The sequence below is a fragment of the Manihot esculenta genome, chromosome 12 (genome assembly GCF_001659605.2).
Source record: "Manihot esculenta cultivar AM560-2 chromosome 12, M.esculenta_v8, whole genome shotgun sequence".
Classification (NCBI taxonomy): Eukaryota; Viridiplantae; Streptophyta; class Magnoliopsida; order Malpighiales; family Euphorbiaceae; genus Manihot; species Manihot esculenta.
In genome coordinates, this window is record NC_035172.2 from 13,689,107 (window position 1) to 13,690,298 (window position 1,192).

At 32.4% G+C, this 1,192-nt stretch overlaps 1 protein-coding gene across 1 annotated transcript; it reads right to left on the reverse strand.

Moving 5' to 3' along the window:
- Nucleotides 1–217: 217 nt before the first annotated feature.
- On the reverse strand, nucleotides 218–957 carry LOC122721397 (signaling peptide TAXIMIN 2). Its single transcript, XM_043949103.1, has 2 exons — nucleotides 708–957; nucleotides 218–507 (listed from the first exon to the last, which is right to left on the reverse strand). The coding sequence occupies exons 1-2, from the start codon at nucleotides 803–805 to the stop codon at nucleotides 384–386; spliced, it is 222 nt and encodes a 73-aa protein (XP_043805038.1). The 5' UTR covers nucleotides 806–957; the 3' UTR covers nucleotides 218–383.
- Nucleotides 958–1,192: the final 235 nt, after the last annotated feature.

Genomic DNA, 1,192 nt, shown 5'->3' on the forward strand with positions numbered 1-1,192 from the left:
TTATTATTATGCTATTCTTCAAATGCTTAAATGTTTTTTAAAATGAGATTTAACAGCGTTAATATTTTTCACTTAATTTATTATTTTAAGGATTTAAATGATTATTTTTAAAAATTTAAAATTTTAAATGATCAATTTTTTTAATAAGCACTTAAATGACTTTGTAAATATTTTATATCAATCATTTTGAAAATCAATATATATACAAGAATTTAAAAAATTACAGATTAGATCAATCAATACAACTAGGAGAAATAGGCACAAAACGGAAAAGAAAGAAAGAAAGAAAGAAAGAAAGAAAGAGACAAACAAAACGCAGAAATGGGTAAAGCCATGGAATTTTAGAATATCAGAAAAAAAAAATCAAATAATAAATCAACACATTAACAAGGAATCTGATCAGTGAACCACTTGATTATTTTGAAGGGAAGTTTTATAATATCCACTGCAAAATTTGCCAGACCAGCACAACATACACAACATGGGCACAAGCAACTCAAGACAGTCCTGCCATTGGAGAACAAAGAAAAATTCTCAAACAAATGGAAGAGATCAGTAAGCCAATCAGAAAAAAGAATGTTGGGAGAAATCAGTAAAATAATCGAAAAATCTGCAAAATTATGATCTGGGTTTTGCTTTTAAACTATGAAATGGTAGTGAGAAGATGAAAAAAACAGAGTTGAAATAGAATGTAAACGGGAACATACCCAATGATCCAGATGACAGCACCAACAAGAGATAGAATCAGAGCAACCAAAGCAAATGGCAGGCCTAGCAAGAATCCTAATGGCCTGCAATCTCCCATTTCTTACAAACTCTTTCTGATCTTTCTTCTCCGTTTCAAATATATGATTCTTGCAAGAGAGGAAATAAAGAAAGAAATTTATATACAGTGACCTTTGGGTACCCTACGCTACCTTGCAGATTCCATCTATCTAGCGGGAGTTTGCGACCCCGCGGGGAAAATGTTTATTTTATTATTATTTATTTGTGTATTGACCAAATTAGCCTTAGAAATTGGAAGTTTCTTCATTCTTGTGGGTTATTTGGGGGAAAAGTTGGTGGGTGTTTTGGGCATGAAAGGAATTTTGGAAAGAACGTGTCCGATTCTATGGGGTGAGGAGTCGGAATGGAGACAGCGGTGAAGAGCTTTGATGAGTTGTTAAATGTTTTTCATATTTGATGAGAAGGG